This window comes from Cotesia typhae, unplaced genomic scaffold (assembly GCF_013202065.1).
Source record: "Cotesia typhae breed Kobodo isofemale line unplaced genomic scaffold, CoteBio_Ctyphae scaffold_91, whole genome shotgun sequence".
Lineage (NCBI taxonomy): Eukaryota > Metazoa > Arthropoda > Insecta > Hymenoptera > Braconidae > Cotesia > Cotesia typhae.
This window is the reverse complement of record NW_027423781.1, coordinates 642,369-670,358: the sequence shown is the minus strand read 5'-3', so window position 1 is coordinate 670,358 and position 27,990 is coordinate 642,369. Positions and strand designations below refer to the sequence as shown.

The following is a 27,990-nucleotide window of genomic DNA, read 5'->3' as shown; positions in this document are numbered from 1 at the left end:
AATAGCTAACCGGCAAAAAAATACTGTCGTCAGTGAAAAAAGCTAAAAAGTGATTAATAAAAAATTTAAACAATAAATAATGTGATAAAAATAAAAAATAACTTACAATTATGTTTATAAAAACATCATGTCCGAATTTCGAGCCGGATAATTTTGAAATTCTCAATTTTTACAATGTAAAAACAGTTTTTGTTTGGAAAAATAATCAGTTCGTGTATTTTCCCTTAACCACTCTGACGTCATCAGAAAGTTCACCGGCGGGAAATTTAAAATTAATAAAAGCGCCAAGTGGAATTAAAAAATTAAAAAGCTACAAAGAAAGAGTGTTTTTTATTTGTGAGCCTCGAGGTATTTATAAATTTGTAATTAATAATAATATTGAAATATTTAGAATAGTTAGTTCTACTGGGATTGAAATTGCCGAGGAATTTTACAAAAATTTGTGCATTAAAAACAATTATTTGTGGTTGCAAAATAAACAGGAAAAATATTCAAATGAATTGTTTTTTTTTAATGAAAAATCGAGTATCGATTGTGAATTTACTAGTGATGTTAATATCGATCAATCGAAATCGAAATTTGAACTTTCTCAACTTTCAGGAAATTTCTCGAATTTAACCCAAAATTTCGATATATCGAATTCGAAATTCGATATTAATTCGATAAAAATAAATGTAACTGAGGCGGGAAAAAATTTGAAAAATTTAATAACGGACAAAGATATTTGTTTAATATTAAATAATTATTTACTCTACAGATTTATCGATAATAAAACGGAATTAATTTACACATCAACTTATAACTTAACGGACTTTGTGGTAATAAAAAATAAAAATAATAAAATAATTTATTTATTATTAAAAACATTAAACAAAAAACTGTTGATATTAATAACGGATTTGTCTTTTAAAAAAATATTTTTCAATTGCGACATCAATAATTGCGTCGGATTTGTTGAAGAAAATGAAGACTATATTAACCTAGTAATTGGAAGCGATAAAATTTATTTTGTAACTTTAAAAGTCAGCACAGGTGGCGTTACTTACCAAAGTTACTTGAAGGAAGCGCTGAAGGATCTTAAGATTGTAGAAGATAAAGTTTGGGGGCTAAAGGCCGCCGGGGAATTGGCGGGAATCCCGCTAGGATTTAACAAGATGGCGGACCAAGATGGCGAGGAGTTTTTTGAACTGAGAAGCAGTATGTGCAGCGGAACTTTGGTTATTGTGGATAATATTTGTGATTTGTCGAAGGAATTGAAGGTAAGGAATGAAAAGTTGCTTATTGAGCAGGATAAATTGAAGAGGATAAATATTTATGCCCACAAAAGCAAGCTATTGGGGATAAAGAAGATATGGGTTGAGCGGACGAGTAGTTTTATTTTTTTGAAAGCGACTTTTGACGGGACTTTACCGAGAGATTGTTGGATCCGCGTGGGGGTCAGTTGTAAAGGCCAGGAATTTTTTACCATGCAAATTGTGGAAGAAGGACGAATTGCCGCTGAACTTCCGCTGCCGGTTTACTTCTTTGACAGCACTGCGGAAGTTAGTTTGGATCTTGTCACTTTGGTTGAAGAAGATAAGCCCTGGTTTGTTGTTAAGGATTGCGAGAAGAAGGCAACTGCTAAAGAGAAGGAAACTCTGAGGGGTTTGATGGAAAAGAAGAAAAATTTTTTGAATACTAAGCTTGGGGTCGTCAGAACTGCCGGTGCTAAATATGATGATGATGATGATGATGATGATGATGATCGTTTTAAGAAGATTTGTTATGTTAAGAAGAGTTTGAGAAGAGAAATTCCAGACTTTTGAAAAATTTTAATTACATAATTAAATAAGCTAATATAAAATATTGTCATGTTATAAATAATTTGAGTTAAGGATAAATAAAGACACCTTTGAACTAAATTGTAATTTGTTTATTTATTTATGTTCTTGTTTTTATTTCCGAGTAAATTACAAAGAGATTTTTTAAACTTAAATGTCAAAAGTTGATGCGCCACATTTGGCGAAAGGACGTTTTTGAGTAAAAATAGCCTTGCCGTGTAAACCTGTACAACTCGGAATTGAGTAGCAGTAAATTTTACTTTTTAGCATTAATTTTATTGCATTTCCCGTAAACAAAACGTCAAATCAATGTAAGGCTGAATTGCGTCAGTAAATTAACACTAACAATACATCGCTATTTTAAGACTTACATCAAAACGTGTAGATAATAATATGTGATACAGTTAAACAGTCTTTTCATCTTTCCCTTAAATTTTTTAAATTACTATTTTATTTATAATTATTATAAAATACACTAATTATCATAACTCATTAGAGTGTAAAAAATTTTACAATTACTTATCTTACATTTAAAAGTCGTTAAAGTTAGTTTAATAATTTACATTGATTTAAATTTAAATTTAAGGATGGTACTACTGATTTTAGAATTTACACTTTAAATTAAACTTTCCATGCATCTACTGTACTTGGAAAAAATATTAAATTTTTTCCGTAGCTTCAATGATACTCCCAATACTACTGGAACTTTTTTTGGATTGTATTTTAATATTCTTAAAACTGTTATTACTGCGTGTACGCAAACGGTTTTGAATTATTTCAAGGGATTTAGAATTTTTACGTGAATTAAAGTTGTTAGCACAGGAATTATTACCACCTGGTACTACAATCCCACCGGCACTCGGTCGTTCACTTCCTGTCCCATTATTACGCCGGCACATTTTAGCGAAGCACGCCCGAAAGTTCTCGGACAATACTCCGTATAATAGTGGATTTATTACAGTATTTAACTGGGCTATTATTAGTGTCCAGATAAAATGACGTGACCGGAGAAAGTAATCGGTGGTATCACTTGGTGGTCGACGGCTGTCCAAATATATTAGCAGCATTATTATTGTTATCGGCAACCACATTATTAAGACGGCAAACACGTTCACCAGGAGAATTCGCACTACTCTTAAGTGTTTGTGCAGTCGTATTTCTTCGTGCTGCGATAAACTCCCGGCCCGGCCTTGTCGGCTTGATACTGAAGCCGCTGATGATTTTCTTCCTGCCCAGGGAACCAAGGTTCCGACTACTGACAGCTCTGAATCACGTCTCATTGGATCTTGACCCTGGAAAAATATTTTTGTCAGTTAAAAATAGAAAAAAAAATTTTTTTGTTTGTAAATTTTTGGAAATTTTGAAATTTTTTAGAAACTTTGGTAATTTTGAAGAAATTGCAGATTTTTTTTCATTGTAAAAAATTAGGAATTTTTTTTATTTTGAAAAATTGGAAATTTTTTTTTTTTTTTTGAAAAATTACAAATTAAAAAAATTTTTTAACAAAATTACTATATTAAAGTCAAAAAATTAATTTTTTGAAATTAGATACTTTTTTTGGAAATTAAAAAAATTTTTTAAATCTTCAAAATTTTCAAAAATTTATTATAAATTGTAGATTTTTCATGATTATTTTTAAAACTTCTTTAGAACTAAAAATTTTCAAAAATTGAAACTTGAATTTTGTAAAAAAAAATGTTTCTTAGTTTAAAAATTGATTTTTAATTGATTATAAAAACAACATAATAAATCAATAGTCCTCACCTGAGTGACACATGAAACGGCCCACCTACTCCGCATGTCAATAATCTTTTGGAATATTCTTTGGTAATGGTAAACCAGCAAGCACATCGGTAATAAACACGCGATAATTATAATCGGAATGGTGAAGCAAAGTGATACATTTACAATTTGATTTATCGGGAAAATTAGCGTGCAAATAGTGAACTCCTTAATCACCTATTAAAAAAAAAAATAATAATTTCAAATTAAATCAATTAATTGACTCTGAAATTTTTTAATCAAAGTACAAATCAATTACCTTTTGTTGAAACCAGAATACAATTGGTAAAAATATCAATGAACCAATAAACCATGTCATAAAACTCGCTGCCAGTACTCGCCCTGTTGTCAAAGCACTTCTGTAAGGCGCTACTGCTAAACATCTGTGTCGGTCCATCGATATCAGTGTCAATGTCCACAATAACACGAACCCACATACGAACTAAAACGAAAACAAAAATTTTTTTTAATTTTTTTGATCGGATCTGATCAGATATGCTTATTTTATAAAAATTTTCTTTAGTCTAGTTTTCAGTTAAAGTTCACACTAAGTAAGTACAAACTATATCCGTTATACTAGGTGGGTGGAAGTAAACGGAAAAAAAAAAAAAAAAAAAAAAAAAAAAGACGTCCGTCAATGGAATCGATATTTTAATTAAAATAGTAGGACGTTGTTTAGACAATGTTTACCAAAGTACATATAATAGTGTTTATTTATCGATTCAATTAGTACGAGCATACTCTGTAGATCTTAAACCAAAATATGTTTACGACAAAAAGGTTTGTTTATTGTACGAAAAAAAAAAAAAAAAAAAAAAAAGATGATACACTTTCGTGACCATTTGAATAGAAAAATATTAGAAAAGCATTTTAGTGAATATATTGATACTCAATAAAAAAAAAAGCAAAAATAAAATTAGGTCAAACGTTTTTCCCGGAAAAATCGTTTAATTTTTTTTATTTATTATTTTTTTGTTAAATATTATTATTAATCATAAACGTACTTGTGAATAAGGGAGTAGACGACAAACGGTATCACCAAGACGCCAAGATTGTGTGAGACGTGTGTAAGCGACGGCTGGTACTCCTAATGCAAACAGTAAATCAGCTGCAGCCAAATTAACCAGACAGAGGTTTGTCGGTGTACGCATTTCCTTGTACGACAATACACATACCGCTATTCCAAAATTTGCTACCACTGCTATGACAAATGTTATCGCCAGTATAATTACCTGAAAAAAAAAATTATTTTTTTAGTTATAAATTCGGACAGCCCGGACCGGGAATCGAACCCGGTTTCATTTAGTTAAGCACTAAGGGCTCTTTCAGTTAAGCTATCTCAGACATCGTCCGTAACAACCTTTTAGTCTACTGATAATTTTAAACGGCTGGTAAAATCTCCATTTACCTACATGCAAAAATGACAACTTTCAAACCTAATTATTTAATTAAATATTAAATTAAATTTAAAAATTTTCCAGAAGATTTCCTCAAGTCTGAGCATCTTCTGTAAGCTATAAAAAATTCGACTTATCTCGTATATATCACCACAACAATGAAGCTAATTATAAACTAATAAAGCTTTCCCAGGTCATAATAACTGGATAAAAATAACTAAAAATTAAATTAATATCTACGTTAACTTGTCTTCACTCGAATTCTCAATACAGAGCCAATTAATCGATCGTACGTAGGAAATAACTTCTCGTTCGCTATTTGTGGAAATGTTTAATCGAGTTTACAGTTCCTGTTTATGTCTATATATTTTAACATCGTATAAAGTAAAATCAAGAGGATATATATATACTAATATTATATATAGTAACTTATAAATCTCCGTTGATACATCAAACCACTTTTGTTCATTTTTTGTAAACCTACTAACTTGTTTTAGCTTTATTACTTTGATCTACTTCCCGATTTTCAGATAAAATATTATAAATTTCAATATAAATTTATTAAATTAACATACCTCGACAGCACTCGCTCCTTTTCGATCGCTAAATTCGCTGTAATACGTGAAAAATTCTCTTTTTCCCCATGTTTCATCAATCCCGAATAAATAAGAAGAGTTTACATCATTATCCATCATTTCAATTCAAATAAATATTTTTCTCGTTTTTTTTAAAGACTTTAAATTACTTTAACTGTCAGATAACTAACGGCTTTTGATGGACCATTTTAACCGGCTTAAGTAGTAAAATATATAATTGAAATGAACAATAAAACAGCCGTAAGTTTTTACGCCCTTAATTTAACTTCTTAAACTTAAACTCTTCTTATTTCAGCTTAAGCTCCGGGGACTTTTTTTTCAAGCGATAGTTTATGGATAACATTTGAGAAAATGTCATAGGACGTCGAAGCTTTTACCCTTGACTTTTCGAGAACGGGACGATAAAAAGGTATTTACTTGTTGTTCAACACCCCTCGATGCTCGTTGTTGCAAATATTATCATCTGAAACAAAAATAAACTTTAATTAGTTATGTCGGTAAATTTTCGGTTTTTTTTTTTCATTAAAACTTTTTATTTTGCTGAATTATAACGTCACAAGTATAAAAATATTTCTAAACTGTTTTTTTATTTTTTTTTTTAGAGTAACTATGCATTAGTTTAATGAGTAATCATTGATAAATAGTTAAATTGACTACACGGGAAGAAAATAGAAAGAATATATTAAACAAAAAATTATTAGTTGACTGAAAGATTGTTACAGACGATGTCTCAGATAGCGTAGCTGAAAGAGCGCTTGGTGCGCAACCAAATGGAACCGGGTTCGATTCTCGACCGGGGCGGTCCGAATTATTTTTTCTGTTTTCTGTTTTAAAATTAATCAAGACGACTATTTAACTAAACATAGCTTAGATATTAATTTATATAGTTAAAAAAAAAAAAAAATTATTAAGGCAGTATGTCTAAATGTATGCTTCTTTTTTTATAGTTGCGTCAGAACACACCTTTTCAATTGATATATTATTTATACACGAGTTAACACTTGACGTGTCTAATTATCATTCGAATTGAGACATAATCTCACTAATTTAAACATCCCAGCAAATAGAGTTGTTTAAACAAATAGACAGCAAGATATCATTAAAATATTTTGCACCTGGAACCTGTCATAAGCTTTACAAGCTTGAAGCTAGTTATAAATACTAGGGAGCAATAATTATTCACAAGCGTTGACGGTTTCATCCTGAAAATGTTGAGTCTTCTGATTTTTTGCTGCCTAACTTCTGGCGCTTTCACTTCTATTGACATTGATCAATCATCAGGTTCATCCTGCAGTAGAGCTTCCTCGAGAGCATCAGCTTCAACTTACACAAAGCCACCTCTTGTGACTAACGGTCATTGTCCTGTAATAGCCGTTGATCCAGTTGACTTCGACAGAGTAAATGACTTTTCATAAATAACCTTAACATCGAGGTATTAATTATTGACTCTAGTCCGGTTTGATGAAACCTTTTCGATTTGGCAGCACTGTGGAATATGATACGAAATCCAACGCAGCGCCAATAGCTACGACAAAGCGGATGAATGTCAAAAAATGCTGTGGGGTAAACCAGTTAACAATGTTTCACGAATAATAATCAAGAGTTCTTCTACCTCGTGAGTGTTATTAGTCATCGATATTATTCTAGCAAAGGGGATGCATATAATATTGATGATAATTATTTAGGGGGTCTTTCACTTTAACAACGGCTGCCGATGTTGCACAAAATGATAAAGGAACGGGTTTTTCCTATCGGCTTCCAATCATAGGCCAGCTTTTTAAGCAATACTATGGCGTTGCTTTCAATTACGTTGATTACACGATTGTCTGGGCGTGCGAGAATCGCGAAAACGGACAGTAAGTTGATGAATATCAATAATTATTTTAAAGAAGAAATAAGTTATCATTTAATATACTTTGCAGCATTGATCAGGCCTGGGTCTTTTCACGAGAACCCACACAGCCTTATAACGTCAATGCGTTAATTAAAGACGCATTTAAGAGATATAATCTCACAATCCCAGAAATGGTAAAGATTGATCTTGCTGGGTGTTGCCGGATTTATTCTTCTTTCGATTTCGATAATTAATTTTCTTATATTCTGTACCATTTTTTTTTTTTTATTAATTAATAAATTAAACAGTCTTGTACACCGTTACTATTTTATCAAATAAAAATAGTAAAAATTCCTTCAATTTTCTTCCCGTGTATTCTTTAAAATTATCAACGATAAAATCCCCAAGAATTCTCGCCTGAAGTGTGTAATTACCTCGGGAATTAAAACATCATCTCACTGACATATATATTGCTAAATAAATACCGGTATTGATACAAGTGAATCGAAATACGGCGATTTATCAAATCTTAAATTTGAATCTTAAAACAATGAGCCGCTTTAACGATTTTTTAATATTATCATCGCAATACTTGCACTTAAAATATTAAGTTTTTAATTTTAAATAATTATTACTCTTCTATAGACCCGAGAAAAATTTTCCAGGCATGCAATTAAATCTACAGGATTTCTTTTTATATCTAAATGAAGTTTATTATTCAAAAATTTCTTCTCGAATATAATTTTTATTATAATTATCACCTGGGGCATGCAATCGCTAAATAGATTGACACATCAATGTTCTGACATATTAAATAATAAGAATTGTTTAAGCAAGTGTACAGTGAACTAACACGTAAGTTTGTTCAGTTAAAAATATCATTGTCCAATAAATTTTGATATTTTTTGAAATTTCTACGTATTTATTTTTTTTACAATAAAAATATTTTTATTTCGTCAAATAAAAATTAACATTCTAAACTTTTGAAAAAAAAATTTTTTTTTTTTATATATTTTAAAATTTATGAAAATGATTTGATAAGCATCCATTTTAAACACTTAAAATTTTATTATAACTCAAAGCCAAATTTTTTACAAATAAATTTGAAAAAAAAAAAAAAAAAAAAAAAAAAAAATAATCGGTAATTCCAGACATTTATACAGTCTTCAAATATTAACTTCATAATTTTTTTTCGTCAACTAATAAATTTTTGTTAAATTAATATTATTGAAATATTTAATTAAAGAACATTAATGTTCTCGGCTGAAGAATATTAATTTTTTTATAAATTAAAAATAACGGAAATAATTACCTACTGTAGGACTCGAACCCTGCTCGGACCGGACCGACTACTACCACATAAGCCGCTTAGCCATCGCAAGCTAAGCGGACGACTTACGTATTCATTGATATATTAGTAATAATTAATTTTTTCGACATTTTAAAAGCTTGATCTTGAATCAAGAAAAAAAAATTCTTGACCTAAGCTTTAATTTTGCAAATAATATTTTTTTTTAAGAGAATTAAAAATGAAAGGCAACAAAATTAAAAAAGCTGTTGTCTTCCTAAAAATACATTGTGGATATTAAAGAAAAAAAAAACTTAATATTGCTTTTTAATAAATCATTTTTTATTAAGCTTTTGTTACAATAGTAAAAATATTAAGCGATACAAAGTGAAAGATTATGGTCGTACATCTCAGGAACGGTGAGGTTATACTTTGCGTAAGCGTCTCGCTGCAGCGCTTCAATCCTGCGCGGTTTTTTCGATCTCCTTGAAAATATCCAGGCAGTTTCAATGCTGTGTAAAATCCAAAAATTTATTAATTTTCCCGCCAAAAAAAATACTAAGTATTCTAAATAAAATTTAATCAGCTTACTGTTTGTCACTGCGGTTCTCACAGCCCCAAACAATCGCGTAGCGGCGGTAGTTGATACTAAGAGGAAAGTACTCTTTGCCAATGTTACCGACCATCGGAAAGACGTAGTTAAAAAATTGGGCTTTACTATTTGGATTTACCATAGCAGTGGTCGTAGAATTTGATTTTCTTAATCATAAATAACAATTTTAATAAAATTACTAGGCTGGAAAAAATACAGGAGGTAAAATATAAAATTTTATTTACGAATTTGCTGAAATTTTTGTCGTTGTAATTTGTGAATATCCTTTGTTTGGCTTGCCCCAGGTCAATATTTGACATCCTTCGCCGTCAAAATTATTGGCGCTGCGTTGAACTTCGTACCACACTCCCGCGGTCTACAATTGTAGAAATTTAACAGGTTATGGGCCCAGGGTTGAGAAAAAATATTTTAATACTTACCTTGCTGTAGTTAAGCGTAACTGCGGTTATTTGAGGACAAGGACCATCGTAAAGAACTGGAGCTTTAGTTAATGAAGAAGCATAAGATGAAGGTGTCGCTGATGAAGCTGAAGAAGCTTTGCTTGAAGATTCTCCTGATGTTTCAATTAAAACAAATCCTGCTAAAAAAAAAAACTCATAAAAAAAGCCCGCATTTTCTGAGTTTTAAACTTCGATATTCCCAATTTGGTCACATGTAACATATTGATTTCATTTTTATATCAAAAGTCTTATTTTCTTATCGAAATCAAAATATTATTTTAATGATTGCTTAATGTTTGATTTAATGACTTTAATTTAATACAAAAAAATTTTAAGATAAGATTATTTGATAAAAAAAAAAAATTTAGGACGAAAAACAATCCGAACGCTAACCGGGAATCGAACCCAGATCTTTTGGTTCCGTTCTAAGAGCTGTCTTAGTTAAGCTATCACTAAATCCACCAGTTGCTTAAATAATTTATCAAATTATAATGTGATTGATATTTTGTCTTTAATTTTGCTATTAATGTTAAACTTAATAAAAAAAATTTGAAAATTATTTTGGAAAATTGATAATTTATCGGTAGTTTAATCAAACCCGAAAAATTTACAAATATAAAGTGATTTATCCATAATATAAAATATATTTATCTATATTCACCTGTTGAAACAATTTTATATTTATTTAATGATGAAATATGCTTAAAAACCGACAATCGATAATTAAAATTTAAAAAAGTGAAAAAAAAAAAAAAAAACATTTTAATAACTAATATTTATATAAGTTAATTTGTATTATAATTTATATTCTCAAGAGAATATAGATAGTCAGTTTATTATGATAAATATTTAGGCTGAACCCTGATTAAACAAAATGATTTGATATGATCAAAAATGATTATTTTTCTAATTATTTTTAATCCTGTCAAAAAATCATGTAAATCATTTCAAATCATATCTCTTAAGGAGCATTTAACATTGTGAAATCATTTTTAATCATTTTGTTTAATAAGGAAATTCAAAAATGCTCTATCTCTAGATATATAATTAAGAAATGACCTTGTATCTTGAGAAATATTGACATTTTTAAGGATTTAAGCTCATTCTGATGCTACGAATGAATTTCTTCAATCGTATATGATTTAAAAAATTCACGTCAAGGATCTGGGAGTTTTAAAATTAAACATATAAATTTATAAATAATACAACTTTTATTTATTCAAATTTTTACATAGTTTAGATGTTTAGATTAACTGCAAAAATCATACGAAGAATAGTGTTCGGAACAATTTGAAAAATTCTGGGTGACCATTTCCGGTACTGTAAGATTATATTTAGCGAATGCCTTTTGTTTGAGATGATCTATGTTTTTAGGTAGTGCAGGGCGCCGTAACATAACCCAAGCTGTTTCCATGCTGAAAAATTTGTAAAAAAAAATTGTAACGCCAAAAACGTAGGGTCAAAATTTTAAACGCGTTTTTCTCCAACCTCGTGGAGATTGGTTCATCCATTCAAAAGTTATTGTAGTTTTAAATTTCAAAAAATAGTGTTTCATCAAAAATTGGATTTTTGAGCTCGAATTGACCCAAATTGTTGTTTAAAATCTAAGTTTAAACAAACCCTTTCAAATCGATGACATCGGTCAAAATTTATTCGATCGTAAAGCACTCTCTGATGCTTCGCATTATGAGTCGTGCAATAAATATCAGTCTTATTAAAACTTACTGTCCATTTCCTTGATTTTCACAGGTCCAAAGTATCGAGTAGTGTTTGTAGTCGATATCAAGAACCAAGTGTTCTTTATTAACATTTCCTAACACTGGAGTACCGTAGGTAAATCTAGTTCCTTTTCGGTCTTGAATTACCCTCAAAACTGACGTTGTAACCCCGTTAGACCTAAATCATTAAATTTTTTTTATAATCTCTTAAAAAAAAAAAATAATACCAATTAAATTTAACAAAAATCATATCTATTATAATTATAATTACACAGTTGAATAACTTTTGTTGATAACTACTGAAACACCCTTGACTGGTTTGCGCCACAGTACTTTAGCGCACAAATCTGAACCATCGTAATTGTTTGCGCTACGTTGAGCTTCAAACCAATATCCACCTTTCTGCGACAATTTCATTTTCATCATTATATAAATCAAGAAATTTGGCTTACCTTTATTTAAATTATTAAATCTTACTTTTTTTAAATTCACGGGGGCTACAACCACGTTTGGACAAGGTCCTTCAGAGAATGAAGGAGTTGTAGCACTCGATGCAGAAGATGAAGATGATGCTGCGGAAGAAGATCCAGAATGAGATGATGTAAAAGCCCCGGCAATTAAGCAGAAGAAAATAAGATTGGCGAACATTCTTCTGGTGATAAACTCTTGGACGATTTTTTTATTCTAAGAAGATTTGAACCAGTAAAGTCGTATATATGTGCCGTGATGCCCCTTGATAAATATTACGTACTTTTTATGATAACTTCAAAGTTAAGATAGCGGTATTTACTTATTAATATTCTTAATAAACAATTAATGCTACACATTTCTTATTAATATTTATAAAATACAATTCTTACGGATGTTAATTGCACTCGTTATGTAACCACGCTTTGTAAAATATCTTCAGTTAAAATTTATAATTTCATCGTCCATTAACTCTTTTTTTTAAACTTACTTACCTGTAAAAATATTTCTCGAAGAGCACAAAAACATAATAACTGTAATTTTGAGTGCTTAAGTATGGAATTAGCAGAAAGTTTCAGTTACTGCCTTTTAGGGTAGCTTAACTGGAAGCGCCCTTCGTGCGTAACCAAAAAGATCCGGGTTTGATTCCCGGCCCGGGCTTTAAGCCCATTAATTAAGCTTTAAGCGATTAATTAAGCCCATTTTTAATTAAACATAGATAAAGTTACTATGTTTTGTGGTTGCAATCAAATATTGAAGATATAAATTAAATTCTACAACACAATACTTTGGATATAATGCAACATTGAATCTTTATTTACTATCTCTGGTAAGTATACAAAAAACGTAAACTACATTCAAAAATTACATCTCCTAGTATTTTTTGCTTCGATGAAATTCTTGTTTCCAAAATAATAATCAGTAATTTGATGAAATTTTTCAAGAGCCATCTAGCGTTGTTAATATTTACATATCTTTCCCAAAATTATAAGAATCATAAATTTCGCGGCAATTTGACAAATCGTGGCTGACCATTTGTGGCATTGTAAGATTGAATTTAGCGAATGCATTGCGTTCGGCGTTGTAGATGTTATTGGGTAAGTTCGGATATCTTGATAACACAAGAGCTGATTCACGACTGCGAAAGTTAATTAAATAAGAATAAGTATTAATAAATTCTCCATAAAGAATTTCTAAAGCTAAATATTCCTGGACTGGAATTGATGGTCTTACTGTTTGTTTCCGCGATTTTCGCAGGTCCAGACTATTACATGATTATCATAATCGATGTCCAAGTACACATGGTTCGGGCTGATCGTTCCCAAAATTGGAACATGGTACGTCCAATAAATTTTTGATCCTCTTTCTTCCACTCGTAAGACAGTTGACTCAATTGTGTCAGCGCTAGATGGTTAAAGATGTCCAAAATTAGTTATGAAGATCATAAATGATAATGAAGATAGTTATAAATATTTAATTTAATTACACATTTGAGAAACTTTTGTTTATGACCTTCGAAACACCGTTGACTGGTTTTCGCCAAACTGCTTTGACACATCTATCTAAGCCGAAGAAATCGTTAGTGCTGCGTTGAACTTCATACCAATATCCAGCTTTCTGAAAAAATTACGATTTGATGATATTACGAAGATATCTTAAAAAATTGAACAATACTTACTTTGTTCATATCAAGAGGCACTCCAACAACTTCAGGACAGATACCATTGGTCCATCCAGAATTCGCAGACGAAGAAGCTGATGCTGATGAAAAGGCGGCGCTTCTAGTTGATGCTGACGACTGGGCAAAAGCACTAGCTAACAAGCAGAAGAAAATCAAATTGCCGAACATTTTAAGTTAAAAACTTTTGAACACTTGGAATTATAACTTGGCAGTTGATCAACTTTAGTTCTTTAACAAAAAGTCGATGTGCATATCGAAGTTTATATACCTTAATTTTTTTTTAAGTTATATTGCAAAAAGCAAATATTGCTCAATTTTTAGGTCAATGTAAATATGTATGTCCAAGATATCATTGTTTAAATATAATCATTTACGATTCATATTTTTTCCTCATTTTATGTATCAAGTATTCACACTGTTAAAATTACGTATTCAGAAAATAAAGTAATTATTGAACCCTAAAAAAAATTTTTTTAACTCGATTTATTGGTATTTTTACATAAAATACAAGTTTTCTGGAGAGACAAACACGATAACTTTAATAAAAATAAATTTTTTAACTCAATTTATTTTTTAATATCTTCATTTATCTTATAAGAAGCGATATATAAAATATCGCAGCTTGATATTGTTTTGTTCAGTTACAATTTATTTTTTTTCTGCTGAAAATTGCAGAAAATTTCTGTTTTCTAAGCCGCCATATGCAATAATTTATTTCTATAAATAAAAGACGGCTAATACTATACTAAATCGTGACGTACCATGCTAGTCATCGGCAATATAGATCCCTAGTGTTTCCGTTGATGATATCTTGACTTTTAAGTTTTAAAAATTCTCTTGCGAGACGCTTCAGCGACCATGCGCTCCCCGTCGGAGATTGTAAACACTAATGGTTGTAAATCGGCAGATGGTGAAGTTTTTTCCGGATAAAGGACATTATCCTTGAGCTTTTTAGATGTAATGAAGGGTATATAATAGGGTGGGTCAAAAAAATCGAATAATTTATTTTTGACTTTATACTCTGAAAAATAGGTTCGTAGACACCTAAAAAGAATTCTCTCCAAGTATAAGCTCTTAATTATAACGGGAAGGTCCTCCGCTTTGCGGGTTTCTATTTTTTTCGAATAATCAGATAAAAAAATTTATATCTCGCTTCCAACTGCTTGGAAAAATATTCCCTGGCATAGATTTTGTGAGAAATTGAATGCTTTACAAAAAAGGTCTCTTATGACTTTTTCAAAAACTCAACCGATTAAAAGATATTCATAGTTGAAGTTTGGCTATTTTAAGGAAAATATTCGTTTTTATTATGAATTTTATAAGTCGATGAAAAAAATTATTTCGGATTGCGGAACTCATGATTTTGTAGGAAATTTATTGCTCTACAAAAATGGTGGTCTCTTATGATTTTTTGATTAAGTGAAGCCGTTACGAGATATTCATCGTCAAACATTAACGAATATCAATATTTCCAGTTTTTGATCAATAATTCGATAAATTTTAATTTAAACTATGAGTTTCAGGAAAATTTACATAAATTTGAGTTTCGATCGATAAAGAAATGTTATAAACAATTTTTTTAATATTGTTTTCAGTCTTGAGCTTGTTTGATTGCATTAAAACAAGAAATTAGAGCATTTTTTTCGACATATAGCCAATGATTAGTTTAATTTGAAGTGAATGACATATTTCTTTGTCAAATTTAATATGAAAAGTATTGAATCAAGTGAGAAACAACCAGTATTTAACTTTTTTATAGATAAATTTTTTATTGAATTATCAATTGCAATATAATTGTCTATATTTTTAACATAACAGTACGCTATTACTATAAATAATTTCTTTTATTACAATTTGGGAATGTTTTTGATGTTCTTTGACAACTTGCAATAAGTACTGGAATTGTTCTTCATTTTTGTCAAGCATTGATTATATTCACTGACTAATGCAACAGCTCGCTCTGCTGAATCATTGACAACTTTTAGTTGTTGAAAGTATTCTTTATTTTCGAGATAACTCTCATTAGTAGGCCATAATTCAACATCGACATCAAGAAAGTCATACGGTAGATCGAAGATTTTGAAAAGATTTAATGACTTTTTAGACACAAAGTCACTCAGAGTTCTCTGCGCCAATGAATTCAAATCTTTTTTAGCAATTACAAATCTTTTAGCTTTAGAATCTGTACCTTCACGAGTATTAACAGCTTCAACAATACTTTTTTTACTTCTAATGGAACGCCATCGTCAAACAGTGATAAAATGGCAAGTTCATCGCTCAAATACCATAAGTGCGAAATCATTTTTTCACACGTAGCTGAAGAAATCAAAGGATTGATATGTTTGTACTCCAATAAATTTTTCATAAACTGCAAGTCATGATAAGCAGCAGTTGTTGCAGAAGTTGATGAAAACCAAGCTTTTAAATACAATGTGACTATAAAAATACAGAAATGACGAAGACCATGCAATTCTTTCTGAGAGAGTTTGAATTCATCTCTGAATAGATACATTTTCAAACTATAAATGGCCTTAGCCATCCATCTAGCATGATGAACAGCACCAGGACGTTTGAAAGAAATCTTTTCTTGAGGCATTTCTCCAAGGAAAATCAATGATAATTCCAATAATTCTTTATCTAACTTATTATAACATTTCTTTATCGATCGAAACTCAAATTTATGTAAATTTTCCTGAAACTCATAGTTTAAATTAAAATTTATCGAATTATTGATCAAAAACTGGAAATATTGATATTCGTTAATGTTTGACGATGAATATCTCGTAACGGCTTCACTTAATCAAAAATCATAAGAGACCATTTTTGTAGAGCAGTAAATTTCCTACAAAATCATGAGTTCCGCAATCCGAAATAATTTTTTTCATCGACTTATAAAATTCATAATAAAAACGAATATTTTCCTTAAAATAGCCAAACTTCAACTATGAATATCTTTTAATCGGTTGAGTTTTTGAAAAAGTCATAAGAGACCTTTTTGTAAAGCATTCAATTTCTCACAAAATCTATGCCACGGAATATTTTTCCAAGCAGTTGAAAGCGAGATATAAATTTTTTTATCTGATTATTCGAAAAAAATAGAAACCCGCAAAGCGGAGGACCTTCCCGTTATAATTAAGAGCTTATACTTGGAGAGAATTCTTTTTAGGTGTCTACGAACCTATTTTTCAGAGTATAAAATCAAAAATAAATTATTCGATTTTTTTGACCCACCCTAGTATATAAGTTCACATGAAAAAAAAAAAAAAAAAAAAAAAAACGACTAACATCATCAAATTTTTATTAGTTTGGGTACAACAAACATAAAATACATCTGAAATTGATAAGTTATGATAGCTTGATTTGGATGTTGTGTATTGCATCCCCTATATTATGTATGGGTAAATTATGCAGATGTATTGATTGGATAAAATTCCAAGAATTTAAATATCTCCGCAAAAGTCATAAGAATCATATGTATCACTACAACCTGACAAGTCGAAGCTAACCATTGGTGGGACCGAAAGATTGAATTTAGAAAATGCTTTTCGTTCGATCTCGTTGATGTTTTCGGGCAATTTCGGGTGTCGTGACAGCAAAGTAACTGTTTCACGGCTGAAAAATTGATTGAAGAATAAGCATTAATCATCTCTTCATTGAAAAAAATTGCTTGACTTTAATTGGTCTTACTGTTTGTTTCCGCGATTTTCGCAAGTCCAAAAAAGCGCATGACTGTCGTAATCAATGTCCAGGTAGACGTGGTTCCTGTGGACTGTTCCCAAAATTGGAACATGGTACGTGTAACAATTTTTAGATCCGCTTTTCTTCATTCGTAAGACAGTTGTTTCAGTAACGCCAGCTCTAGATGGTTAAAGATGTCCAAAATTAGTTATAAAGATGATATTAATGAAGATATTTATAACGTTAAATTTATAATTACACATTTGAGAAACTTTTGTTTATAATATTCGAGACTCCGTTAACAGGTTTGCGCCACATTGCTTTCGTACATCTGTCTAAGCCGGAGAAATCGTTAGCGCTGCGTTGAACTTCATACCAGTATCCAGCTTTCTAAAGAGATGAAGATTTCGAAAAATTGCTGGTAAGAAATTATTAATACACTCCAAGAAAAGTATTTTTGGAAGAATACTTACTTTAGTCATGTCAACGGACACTCCAGAAACGGCTGGACAAAGTCCATCAGTCCATTGGGATTCAGAAGATGAAGAAGCTGAAGATGAAGCTGATGATTCTGAGGAAGCACAGCTTCCTGCTGAAGATCCTGAGTTGGCACTACTTCCTGCTGATGATCCTGAGTTAGCACAACTTCCTGCTGAGGATCCTGAGTTAGCTTCACTTCCGGCTGAAGATCCTGACTTGGCACTACTTCCTGCTGATGATCCTGAGTTAGCACAACTTCCTGCTGAGGATCCTGAGTTAGCTTCACTACCAGCTGAAGATCCTGAATTAGCTTCACTTCCGGCTGAAGATCCTGAATTAGCATCACTTTCTGCTGAGGATCCTGAGTTGGCTTCACTACCAGCTGAAGATCCTGAGTTAGCATTACTGCCTGCTGAAGATCCCGAATTAGCATTACTGCCTGCTGAGGACCCTGAGTTAGCGTCACTGCCTGCTGACGATCCTGAGTTAGCATCGCTTCCTGCTGATGATCCTGAGTTAGCTTCACTACCTGCTGAAGATCCTGAATTAGCATTACTGCCTGCTGAAGATCCCGAATTAGCATCACTTTCTGCTGAGGATCCTGAGTTGGTTTCACTACCAGCTGAAGATCCTGAATTAGCTTCACTTCCGGCTGAAGATCCTGAATTAGCATCACTTTCTGCTGAGGATCCTGAGTTGGCTTCACTACCAGCTGAAGATCCTGAATTAGCTTCACTGCCTGCTGAAGATCCTGAGTTAACATTACTGCCTGCTGAAGATCCCGAGTTAGCATTACTGCCTGCTAAGGACCCTGAGTTAGCGTCACTCCTTGCGGACGATCCTGAGTTAGCTTCACTTCCTGCTGATGATCCAGAATTAGCTTCACTGCCTGCTGAAGATCCTGAATTAGCATCACTTTCTGCTGAGGATCCTGAGTTGGCTTCACTACCAGCTGAAGATCCTGAGTTAGCATTACTGCCTGCTGAAGATCCCGAATTAGCATTACTGCCTGCTGAGGACCCTGAGTTAGCGTCACTGCCTGCTGACGATCCTGAGTTAGCATCGCTTCCTGCTGATGATCCTGAGTTAGCTTCACTACCAGCTGAAGATCCTGAATTAGCTTCACTTCCGGCTGAAGATCCTGAGTTGGCATCGCTTCCTGCGGACGATCCTGAGTTAGCATTACTGCCTGCTGAAGATCCCGAATTAGCTTTACTGCCTGCTGAGGACCCTGAGTTAGCGTCACTGCCTGCTGACGATCCTGAGTTAGCATCGCTTCCTGCTGATGATCCTGAGTTAGCTTCACTACCAGCTGAAGATCCTGAATTAGCTTCACTTCCGGCTGAAGATCCTGAGTTGGCATCGCTTCCTGCGGACGATCCTGAGTTAGCTTCACTTCCTGCTGATGATCCAGAATTAGCATCACTTTCTGCTGAGGATCCTGAGTTGGCTTCACTACCAGCTGAAGATCCTGAGTTAGCATTACTGCCTGCTGAAGATCCCGAATTAGCATTACTGCCTGCTGAGGACCCTGAGTTAGCGTCACTGCCTGCGGACGATCCTGAGTTAGCTTCACTTCCTGCTGATGATCCAGAATTAGCTTCACTGCCTGCTGAAGATCCTGAATTAGCATCACTTTCTGCTGAGGATCCTGAGTTGGCTTCACTACCAGCTGAAGATCCTGAGTTAGCATTACTGCCTGCTGAAGATCCCGAATTAGCTTTACTGCCTGCTGAGGACCCTGAGTTAGCGTCACTGCCTGCTGACGATCCTGAGTTAGCATCGCTTCCTGCTGATGATCCTGAGTTAGCTTCACTACCAGCTGAAGATCCTGAATTAGCTTCACTTCCGGCTGAAGATCCTGAGTTGGCATCGCTTCCTGCGGACGATCCTGAGTTAGCTTCACTTCCTGCTGATGATCCAGAATTAGCATCACTTTCTGCTGAGGATCCTGAGTTGGCTTCACTACCAGCTGAAGATCCTGAGTTAGCATTACTGCCTGCTGAAGATCCCGAATTAGCATTACTGCCTGCTGAGGACCCTGAGTTAGCGTCACTGCCTGCGGACGATCCTGAGTTAGCTTCACTTCCTGCTGATGATCCAGAATTAGCTTCACTGCCTGCTGAAGATCCTGAATTAGCATCACTTTCTGCTGAGGATCCTGAGTTGGCTTCACTACCAGCTGAAGATCCTGAGTTAGCATCACTGCCTGCTGAAGATCCCGAATTAGCTTTACTGCCTGCTGAGGACCCTGAGTTAGCGTCACTGCCTGCTGACGATCCTGAGTTAGCATCGCTTCCTGCTGATGATCCTGAGTTAGCTTCACTACCAGCTGAAGATCCTGAATTAGCTTCACTTCCGGCTGAAGATCCTGAGTTGGCATCGCTTCCTGCGGACGATCCTGAGTTAGCTTCACTTCCTGCTGATGATCCAGAATTAGCTTCACTGCCTGCTGAAGATCCTGAATTAGCATCACTTTCTGCTGAGGATCCTGAGTTGGCTTCACTACCAGCTGAAGATCCTGAGTTAGCATTACTGCCTGCTGAAGATCCCGAATTAGCATTACTGCCTGCTGAGGACCCTGAGTTAGCGTCACTGCCTGCTGACGATCCTGAGTTAGCATCGCTTCCTGCTGATGATCCTGAGTTAGCTTCACTACCAGCTGAAGATCCTGAATTAGCTTCACTTCCGGCTGAAGATCCTGAGTTGGCATCGCTTCCTGCGGACGATCCTGAGTTAGCATTACTGCCTGCTGAAGATCCCGAATTAGCTTTACTGCCTGCTGAGGACCCTGAGTTAGCGTCACTGCCTGCTGACGATCCTGAGTTAGCATCGCTTCCTGCTGATGATCCTGAGTTAGCTTCACTACCAGCTGAAGATCCTGAATTAGCTTCACTTCCGGCTGAAGATCCTGAGTTGGCATCGCTTCCTGCGGACGATCCTGAGTTAGCTTCACTTCCTGCTGATGATCCAGAATTAGCATCACTTTCTGCTGAGGATCCTGAGTTGGCTTCACTACCAGCTGAAGATCCTGAGTTAGCATTACTGCCTGCTGAAGATCCCGAATTAGCATTACTGCCTGCTGAGGACCCTGAGTTAGCGTCACTGCCTGCGGACGATCCTGAGTTAGCTTCACTTCCTGCTGATGATCCAGAATTAGCTTCACTGCCTGCTGAAGATCCTGAATTAGCATCACTTTCTGCTGAGGATCCTGAGTTGGCTTCACTACCAGCTGAAGATCCTGAGTTAGCATTACTGCCTGCTGAAGATCCCGAATTAGCTTTACTGCCTGCTGAGGACCCTGAGTTAGCGTCACTGCCTGCTGACGATCCTGAGTTAGCATCGCTTCCTGCTGATGATCCTGAGTTAGCTTCACTACCAGCTGAAGATCCTGAATTAGCTTCACTTCCGGCTGAAGATCCTGAGTTGGCATCGCTTCCTGCGGACGATCCTGAGTTAGCTTCACTTCCTGCTGATGATCCAGAATTAGCATCACTTTCTGCTGAGGATCCTGAGTTGGCTTCACTACCAGCTGAAGATCCTGAGTTAGCATTACTGCCTGCTGAAGATCCCGAATTAGCATTACTGCCTGCTGAGGACCCTGAGTTAGCGTCACTGCCTGCTGACGATCCTGAGTTAGCATCGCTTCCTGCTGATGATCCTGAGTTAGCTTCACTACCAGCTGATGATCCTGAATTAGCTTCACTTCCTGCTGAAGATCCTGAGTTAGCACCGCTTCGCGCAGAGGATCCTGAGTTTGCTTCACTTCCTGCTGAAGATGCTGAATTAGCATTACTTCCCGCAGAGGATCCTGAGTTAGCATCGCTTCCTGCTGATGATCCTGAATTAGCTTCACTTCCTGCTGAAGATCCTGAGTTAGCATCGCTTCCCGCAGATGATCCTGAGTTCGTATTGCTTCCTGCTGAGGATCCTGAGTTAGCATTACTTCCCGCAGAGGATCCTGAATTAGCGCCACTGCCTGCTGACGATCCTGAGTTAGCATTGCTTCCTGTTGAGGATGCTGAGTGAGCATTGCTTCCTGCAGCCGATCCTGAGTTAGCGTGACTGCCTGCCTTTGATGCTGAGCTAGCATTGCTTCCTGCTGAAGATCCTGATTTAGCATCACTGCCTGCTAATGATCCTGAGTTAGCGTCACTGCCTGCTGACGATCCTGAGTTAGCATCGCTACCTGCTGTTCCTCCTGAAGAAGTATCACGTCTTACAACATTTTCTACAGACCTTTCATCTCTCAATGAATTTGAACGTGAAAAACTACCAGCTTGAGCTACGGCTGAAAGACCATCATCTTTATATCTTGGATCTACAAGCGTGTCTTCTCTCGATGTTGCTTTTGTTGCTGAATAAGAATCAGCTCCAGCTACCGCTGAAGATTGAACTAAAGTACTGGCCGTTAGGCAAAGGAGTATCGGAAGAACCAACATTTTGAACACAAACTTTCAAACACTCGCGGATTGTGATCAGTTCCTGTCCACTCAATTAACTTTTATATGAATAGTTATTTTTTCTTACCAAAACAGTTTTGTTTATTTAATTGATTAATGATAAGCATATCAGTACTTCGATGCATTACTAATTGAAAACAACGTATGCTTCAAATAAATAATTCCAGATTTCAGGTGCAGCTATTGTTGAGATAATATTTATATTTTCTTTCAGTTGTTTAATTTGGTATTGCTCAACTTTCGACTGTTATTTAATCAGATATCTAAAAATAATTCCATCAACATCAATACTTTTTTTCATTAAGGTTGACATTAACATTTGTGCATAATTTATCGATAAATAATATTAATCATTTAATTGAGTTGAAAAATCGAAAAATTCCTCATAATCGTGATTTTTGCAAGAATAAAGAATTAGAAGCTTCAGGGCACTATGAAAAAAAAAATCGCAGCGCTTTGAATTTTATCGAGATTTTAGGGGATCACTTGGAGGTTGAAAAATTACCGACTTAATCCTTTGTTCATCCATTTTATCCAAAGTTATACCAAGTTATCCAAATATCCCTAATTATGTGAATTTTTGTTGTTTTTTCAGTTAAAGTTTTCAATTCAAAAAAAATTTTTTTTTTGGGACCAAAAAAATAATTGGGACAAGGACCAGCTGCGGTTATCGGAGGATAGACGTAAGCTGGTCCAGAAGAGGCAGACGAAGATGCTGACGATGATGCGGGTGATGAAGAACTTGCTGAGGACTGAGCAAAAGCTCCAGCAGTGAATCACAGAAGAATCCCAAGAACCAACATTTTTTTTTGGTTTTACTTTTTAACACTCGATAGAAGTCGCTTGTAATCACTCAATTTTCCGACCCGTTTATATATACCCATCGCCTTTATATACCCTTCACTTGGCTGAACAATTTTATATGCTTAAGAATTAGTTTATCTGAAAAGTTATGGTCAAGGTTTAAGTCACTGATTTGTCAAATTTTTTTAAATAAACATTTTTTAATCTCAGGAGGAAACTTTTTTAAATGATAATATTTGAATTGAAACTATTGTGAAATTTTGGAGATTTAAAAATACTTTGCAATATTATTTTTTAATCTCAGCAAAAAAAATATTTTTAAAATTGTATTTTATTATACATATAATTTTATTTAATTATAAATTAATAATAATAAAGGGAAGGGAAAATTAGCTTAAAGAGATCCAAGTATTTTTCAAAATTTAAATTGCGCGCTTTAATTCTAAACCATAGAAGCTAAAATTGATCAAATTTATCAATTTTATTTATTAAAATTTTTTTTAAATCATTCTTAATTGTTTTAATTAAAAATTAAAAAAATTATCAAAAGTCGAGGAATAATAGCTTAAATTAAAGATAATTATGTAAACTTTGACATAAATTTAACAGATTAAATCTATCTATAACACCTGTAAAATAATTTCCATAAAACTGACGAAATAAAAAATTTTTTGAAAATGAAAAAAATTTTCAAACACCCACAACTCGTAAACCAACCGGCGGTTTTAGCTCATCTTAAAACTAGATCTTGGTATTGATTCATAAAATAACTCCACAAAATTTCATAAAGATCGGTTAAGAACTGTGGACGCAATCTTGCTTACAAGCCGCGTTGTATCCATAAATTTTTGAGCCCACGCTATTTTTCGGCGTAACTCCATGAAATAAATTATATTACGATGAAATTTTGTTAAAATTGCAACACGGGACCGGATACAAGAGCTAGATTTCTAAAAAAAAAAATTCAGTAAATTAATTTGATAGATAATTATATAAATTGCAATTTAGACTAGAAAATAATTAATCAATTAAGCAAATAAATTATCTTAGACAATTAGAATAATTATTAATAAAGTAATGTATCAGCTAATTGAATTAGTCCTCACGTCCGATGTTGTTATCTATTCCTGTCTTCGTGTTTATATCTATAGATATATGTATATATTATTGAAAACAAATATTCCCGTTTAACTAGAGGGTTGGTGTAGGACATTGAGGACTTAACTCATGAGGATGAGTGTAAGTGATGAGACGTCAAGTCAATATACTCTACTTATCCACCATCTACTCGCTCATAGCTTATTTTAAAAATAACTATTTCACTATTCTTACTATAATTATAATTATAATTATTTTTATATGTCTGTAAATTTGTGATATGAAAATTTAATCTCTCTATTTTATTGGAAATAAAATATATGGCGATAAAAAATATTACGTAATTGAATTGTATCTTTTTCGATTATTGTATAGGCAATACAGTGTCACTGGGAGAGATAAACTTGTCAGTAATATAACAGCGATCGCTAGACAACTTGTACAAAGGCTATAGTAATAGAAAAAGAAAAAGAGAGAGAAAGTAGAGAGAGCTTTTAATGATACCCGAGCTTTGCGAAATATATAGAATATAGTGTAGATAAGTTAACTAGTTCAAACAGTAATTAAAAAATTGTATTTTATAAATAATATTTAAAATATTTTTTTTAATTATTTATAATGGCCGTTTAAAGAAAAGTAAATTATTACGTCACAAGTATAAAAATATATTTATAGTTTAAGTAACTATCGATAAATATTTTTAAATTATTAGTAGACTAAAAGGTTAATGTGGAAGTTGTCGCTGATAGCTTAACTGAAAGAGCGCTTAATATGTAACCAAATAGATCCGGGTTCGATTCCCGGTCAGGGCAGTCTGAAAAAAAATAATTCAAGACAGTATTGTTTTGTTTTTACAAAAAAATCATTAATTAAATTATTTGCGTTGATGTATTAACTGATTTAAAATTTAACTATTTTTTATTATTTTATCTGACTATTATTTTTATAACTTATCAAAAATTAATATATATTAATATATTAAAATTGTTAACTTTTTTGAATTTTTAATAAATATAAAAAAATACTTATTTTCATAAAATAATCATTGTTAAAATAACTATAATATTAAATCTAACGTACATTAATCTTTTCAAATTTTTCAGCGCATAAGCGTCTCATACTTTTTTCTTGGCTCACAAAAATTGCGTTGTTGCCATAGCTTTATTAACGTCACCCTTCCTCGGCTAAAGTCTTCATTAAATTTTTCATTACTTATTAATAAATATCTGTGAAGCTGTGTGATAATTATCAATGAAATTATTTTTAAAAAATTTTTTAGTTGTTAAGTTAACGTTACTTTAGTTTTTTAAAAAGATCCTAAGAAAAGTTTCTGAGATATAAAAATGTTTGTAGGTAAACTTTTGGATATCCCGTATATACCGTAATGAATAAGAGCGTTCAAAACTCAAACTTTGAAATTAAATATCTGTGAAACTAGATGGTCAAAAATTTTCAAATTGCGCCAATTGATGCAGAATTATATGAAGATTAATCTGCGAAAATTTGAAAAAAAAAAATCAAAAGGTACTACCTTAATTTTAATAAATAAAAATAAATTTAATGCCATGAATAAGAAATTTAATAATGGAGTTTATAGTGGATAAATAAAATATGATAAAAATGAAAATACGATTTAGCGAAGAGTTTTCGATCGTTATATTGTTGGGGTAGTATTAAAGTGAATGGTTAGGTAGAGAGACCTTGAGCACACGCGAATTCCTAATCTGGATGTTGAATGTATGTTGAATGATAATAATAATAATGATAGTAATATATAATAAAGGACGATAGATTGATAAGAGATGATAAAGAATGTAGAATGGAAATTGGAGAATGAGGGATGCTAAGCGAAGCAGAAGATGGGAAAGAGGAGAAGAAGCAGCATGAAAAGTGGAGGAAGTGACGGTATCAAGTTGACGGTTAGGTGAAATTCTGGATAAATTATAAAGGGTATAACATGATGAAAAACCGAGGAGTGTCTGATCTTTGAACAAAGAAATGACTCGTAGACCCGTGAGGGTTGAAGGAACCCTTGAGAGTAACGACCAGTCGACAGTCTAAGAATCTATTGCTCTCAGAACTGACTTTAATAAAATAAAACAATAAAACAAAAACTATAAAACAAAACGAGAAGTCGTTGGCTTTACGATTACCGGAAATCACCATAGGTGAGTGCCCTGTGATGAAAGTACCACAAAAAATACTTCCCTACTTAAACTTACTTACTTTTACACGCTTTTTCTGATTTTTAAAACTAAAGTTTTTACTTTTTAATTGATTAAGTGGAAATTCTTTTTATAGACTCGATTTTAATTGTCAGTCAGATGAAAATGTGTGGGAGGTTTGAAAAATTTTAGAAAGGATCTCCACTTGCATTATTATTATTATTTTTTTTTTTTTTTCAATTGTGATTTTAATTCTCTTAAAAAAATATTTTATTTAAGTAGAAATTTTTTTTTTTTTTCTCATCGCTTTATTGACAATTTCTGATTCTAAAAATAAAAAAATAAATTGAACTAGCCTTTCTTGGAGCAATGAAACCCTTAATTCTACGATATATTTAGTGTAAAAGTTCTTGACTTATAAGGGTCAGATATTAAAATTCCCGTGTGCCTTTTAAGGGTTAAATTGATCATTTACGAGATTTAATGTGTTTCATTTTGCCCCAGGTTGTTCTAACTTACCTCATTAAGCAAAAAAATATGTAGTAAGAAATTATTATTCTCTTCAGTTTAACTACTCAATTATTATCTTTAAAAAGCGTTTTTTTTTTTTTTTTTTTTTTTTTTCTATATACATTTAAATGTATACAAAACTCTTGAGCAAAAAATAATTTTTGTATTTTTCAGTCTATCCACTTTTGAATTAATTAATTAATTTATTTATTAATTATATTTTTGTACTTACGCATAAATTAATTAATAATTCTTTATTCTTCTTTTCTTCTTTTTAATTTCTTCAAAATAAAATTAAATACACTTTTTTTTTTAATTTCGCTCCCACACAAAATATAAATTTATTTAATTTTGCTATTAAAATTAAGTTATTTTATTTTTGAATAATTTTATCCAAAATCAACAAAATTTCTTCATAAATCTTCTTATAAATAAAACATAATTTATTACTCTTTAAACTCATAAATCTATAATCAATTTAATTAAATAAAAAATAATTAAACCAAGCTTGAAAAAAATAAAAAAATGAATTAATTAGTCATAACTTGTGACAAACCGCAACCGGAGAATAAACCACAAAGTAATATAATTATAATTACCTCCGGTTAATTATAAATTACGAATGATTTTTATTTAATTTAAAAATTAATATAAATTGTGACTTACCTAAAATTTCACCGGAAAATTCAGCAAGTAGATGATCTCAATAAAATTCACAAATGAAAAAAATTTTTTAATTGGTTATTGATAATTAATATATAAATAGACACAAAAGCTTCAGAAGCGTCTCGCGCAAGAGTTTAACGCGAACTGGCTCTAAAGCTCTACGAATAGAATGTTAAAGTTAACCGTTATACCTTTGTATACAACTACGTACTCAAGAATGGATATACATGTACAGAATATCAAGTAGTCACAGATACACAATCAACCCCTCGTTATTGTGCGCTGCATTCATCCTATCGAGGGTTAATTCATTGAGTATTCAGTCTGCAATTTATTTGCTACTTTTGGGGAAAATTTTTTCTAATGCTCTACAAAATTGTTAATAACTTTGTAATAAATAAATATTTTTTAATAAAAATTTAGGGTAAAAAGCTTCAATATACCGTTAATAAAATAAAAAATATCCGATTCTAAAATTCTTTTATTTTC

General features: G+C 32.5%; 5 protein-coding genes across 6 annotated transcripts; 1 reads left to right on the top strand and 4 right to left on the bottom strand.

The window, feature by feature from the left end:
• The first annotated feature begins 4 nt into the window (after positions 1-4).
• On the top strand, positions 5-1,901 carry LOC141537488 (uncharacterized). Its single transcript, XM_074258498.1, has one exon. It carries the CDS (start codon positions 111-113, stop codon positions 1,803-1,805), a length of 1,695 nt encoding a protein of 564 aa, XP_074114599.1. The 5' UTR covers positions 5-110; the 3' UTR covers positions 1,806-1,901.
• LOC141537489 (free fatty acid receptor 4-like) lies at positions 1,898-27,976 on the bottom strand. Its single transcript, XM_074258499.1, has 6 exons — positions 27,502-27,976; positions 5,575-6,058; positions 4,607-4,834; positions 3,862-4,044; positions 3,585-3,779; positions 1,898-3,112 (listed from the first exon to the last, which is right to left on the bottom strand). Exons 2-6 carry the CDS (start codon positions 5,692-5,694, stop codon positions 2,480-2,482), a joined length of 1,359 nt encoding a protein of 452 aa, XP_074114600.1. The 5' UTR covers positions 5,695-6,058; positions 27,502-27,976; the 3' UTR covers positions 1,898-2,479.
• Positions 10,949-12,615, bottom strand: LOC141537620 (apolipoprotein D-like). Of its 2 annotated transcripts, XM_074258719.1 has the most exons (4): positions 11,966-12,615; positions 11,760-11,890; positions 11,496-11,666; positions 10,949-11,185 (listed from the first exon to the last, which is right to left on the bottom strand). In XM_074258719.1, the coding sequence occupies exons 1-4, from the start codon at positions 12,134-12,136 to the stop codon at positions 11,020-11,022; spliced, it is 639 nt and encodes a 212-aa protein (XP_074114820.1). In that variant the 5' UTR covers positions 12,137-12,615; the 3' UTR covers positions 10,949-11,019. The 2 variants fall into 2 exon arrangements, with proteins under 2 accessions (XP_074114820.1, XP_074114819.1); XM_074258718.1 differs by having other exon boundaries at positions 11,760-12,615.
• On the bottom strand, positions 12,923-13,805 carry LOC141537657 (apolipoprotein D-like). Its single transcript, XM_074258779.1, has 4 exons — positions 13,635-13,805; positions 13,443-13,573; positions 13,190-13,360; positions 12,923-13,094 (listed from the first exon to the last, which is right to left on the bottom strand). The coding sequence occupies exons 1-4, from the start codon at positions 13,803-13,805 to the stop codon at positions 12,923-12,925; spliced, it is 645 nt and encodes a 214-aa protein (XP_074114880.1).
• LOC141537604 (uncharacterized) lies at positions 16,899-22,563 on the bottom strand. The gene is made up of 4 exons (XM_074258691.1): positions 17,789-22,563; positions 17,575-17,705; positions 17,325-17,495; positions 16,899-17,249 (listed from the first exon to the last, which is right to left on the bottom strand). Exons 1-4 carry the CDS (start codon positions 22,235-22,237, stop codon positions 17,078-17,080), a joined length of 4,923 nt encoding a protein of 1,640 aa, XP_074114792.1. The 5' UTR covers positions 22,238-22,563; the 3' UTR covers positions 16,899-17,077.
• Positions 27,977-27,990: the final 14 nt, after the last annotated feature.

Bases quoted from the DNA above. Each gene is read 5' to 3' on its own strand.
- LOC141537488 (XM_074258498.1), top strand. From the start codon at position 111: ATGTTTATAAAAACATCATGTCCGAATTTCGAGCCGGATAATTTTGAA.
- LOC141537489 (XM_074258499.1), bottom strand. From the start codon at position 5,694: ATGATGGATAATGATGTAAACTCTTCTTATTTATTCGGGATTGATGAA. The intron at 4,045-4,606 runs GTACGTTTATGA...TTTTCGTTTTAG, and splicing joins GTCTACTCCCTTATTCACAA to TTCGTATGTGGGTTCGTGTT. The intron at 3,780-3,861 runs GTAATTGATTTG...TTTTTTTAATAG, and splicing joins TATTCTGGTTTCAACAAAAG to GTGATTAAGGAGTTCACTAT.
- LOC141537620 (XM_074258718.1), bottom strand. From the start codon at position 12,136: ATGTTCGCCAATCTTATTTTCTTCTGCTTAATTGCCGGGGCTTTTACA. The intron at 11,667-11,759 runs GTAATTATAATT...TTAATGATTTAG, and splicing joins AACAAAAGTTATTCAACTGT to GTCTAACGGGGTTACAACGT. The intron at 11,186-11,495 runs GTAAGTTTTAAT...CAAATTTTTCAG, and splicing joins GAAAATCAAGGAAATGGACA to CATGGAAACAGCTTGGGTTA.
- LOC141537657 (XM_074258779.1), bottom strand. From the start codon at position 13,805: ATGTTCGGCAATTTGATTTTCTTCTGCTTGTTAGCTAGTGCTTTTGCC. The intron at 13,574-13,634 runs GTAAGTATTGTT...TAATTTTTTCAG, and splicing joins TGCCTCTTGATATGAACAAA to AAAGCTGGATATTGGTATGA. The intron at 13,095-13,189 runs GTAAGACCATCA...TAACTTTCGCAG, and splicing joins GAAAATCGCGGAAACAAACA to TCGTGAATCAGCTCTTGTGT.
- LOC141537604 (XM_074258691.1), bottom strand. From the start codon at position 22,237: ATGTTGGTTCTTCCGATACTCCTTTGCCTAACGGCCAGTACTTTAGTT. The intron at 17,496-17,574 runs GTAATTATAAAT...TTAACCATCTAG, and splicing joins AACAAAAGTTTCTCAAATGT to AGCTGGCGTTACTGAAACAA. The intron at 17,250-17,324 runs GTAAGACCAATT...TCAATTTTTCAG, and splicing joins GAAAATCGCGGAAACAAACA to CCGTGAAACAGTTACTTTGC.